The 1,124-nt window shown below is 34.2% G+C and overlaps 1 protein-coding gene across 1 annotated transcript; it reads left to right on the top strand.

Annotated features, from left to right (window-relative positions):
• Positions 1-720, top strand: LOC104093281 (protein TRACHEARY ELEMENT DIFFERENTIATION-RELATED 6-like). Its single transcript, XM_009599009.3, has one exon. The coding sequence runs from the start codon at positions 59-61 to the stop codon at positions 572-574; it is 516 nt and encodes a 171-aa protein (XP_009597304.1). The 5' UTR covers positions 1-58; the 3' UTR covers positions 575-720.
• Positions 721-1,124: the final 404 nt, after the last annotated feature.

The following is a 1,124-nucleotide window of genomic DNA, read 5'->3' as shown; positions in this document are numbered from 1 at the left end:
GTACTTCTCTTCATCACAACATCAAAAGGCTTCATATTAACTTCCCAAGATTATAACTATGGCTAACAATGTGAATAACTTCCCATTTTCACATTTCCCTCCTCCTCATCCCATCTCTCCACCACCAAAACCCCACCCTCCTCCTCCTCCTCCGCCTCGTCCTCATCCTCCACCATTTGTTCCACCACCACCATCACCCCCTCACAGTTATATCATAATAATATTTGTTTTCTCGACGTTCGGTTGCATTTTACTTGGCCTAGCAATACTTTCTTTCTGCTGCTACTTGAAGAAAAAGAAGAAGACAACAGTAGTTGAAGAAAAAGAAGTGATGCATATTGATGAGCATTTGAGAATTAAGGAAGCAATTGTTCAAGGCCCTCATGGAAAACCTAAGACTGTGGTACTCTCTGTAGAAGAAGATTTCCATGAAAAAGATGATATTATAAGGACAAAGAAAGAGTTAGAAGAATCACATAAGTTGCATACTAATAAAACTTCGGAAATTACACCTTCTGCTCTTGAAGCTGGACATGTACACTACTCTTCAACTTCTTCTTCTGGTCAAACATGAGCATCAAGTCACGAATTTCATTTTAAAATAAATTGCCTTATCAGAGGGAGGCTAATGGTTGATCATTCTATCACAACTACTCAGTACTGGCAAAACTTAATTTCTTTGTCACGCCAATATAATTATATTGTCTTATTTTCTACTAATTTCTTTGCTACTCGGAACATATTATTACGCTAATTAGATTATATTAGATATTTCAAACTGCTATAACTATTTCGCTTACAAGCACTTGGCTCATAATCAAGTGCGGCCCAACAAGTTTTGTGGCCCAAAGCCAAACTTTACGATGTGTCTTAACTTTTTTTTTAAAGAAAAAAATTATTTATTTATTTGAAGTCTATTTTTCTAGCATTTCTTAGATACAAAGTTATTAATAATTTTCTTATAATCAATAACTCCAAATAAGTCTTTATTCATTGACAATATAACTAATCTATTTAACCTTTCTTGAGAGATTGTTGGTCTTAGGTGAGATTTTATCAATTTAAATTTTGAAAATTTCTTTTCGCTTAAGCGACGGAAACAAGAGTTATTAACATTATTCCAT

This window comes from Nicotiana tomentosiformis, chromosome 4 (assembly GCF_000390325.3).
Source record: "Nicotiana tomentosiformis chromosome 4, ASM39032v3, whole genome shotgun sequence".
Lineage (NCBI taxonomy): Eukaryota > Viridiplantae > Streptophyta > Magnoliopsida > Solanales > Solanaceae > Nicotiana > Nicotiana tomentosiformis.
Note: the sequence above shows the minus strand (reverse complement) of the source record. Positions and strands in the feature narration are given on the sequence as shown.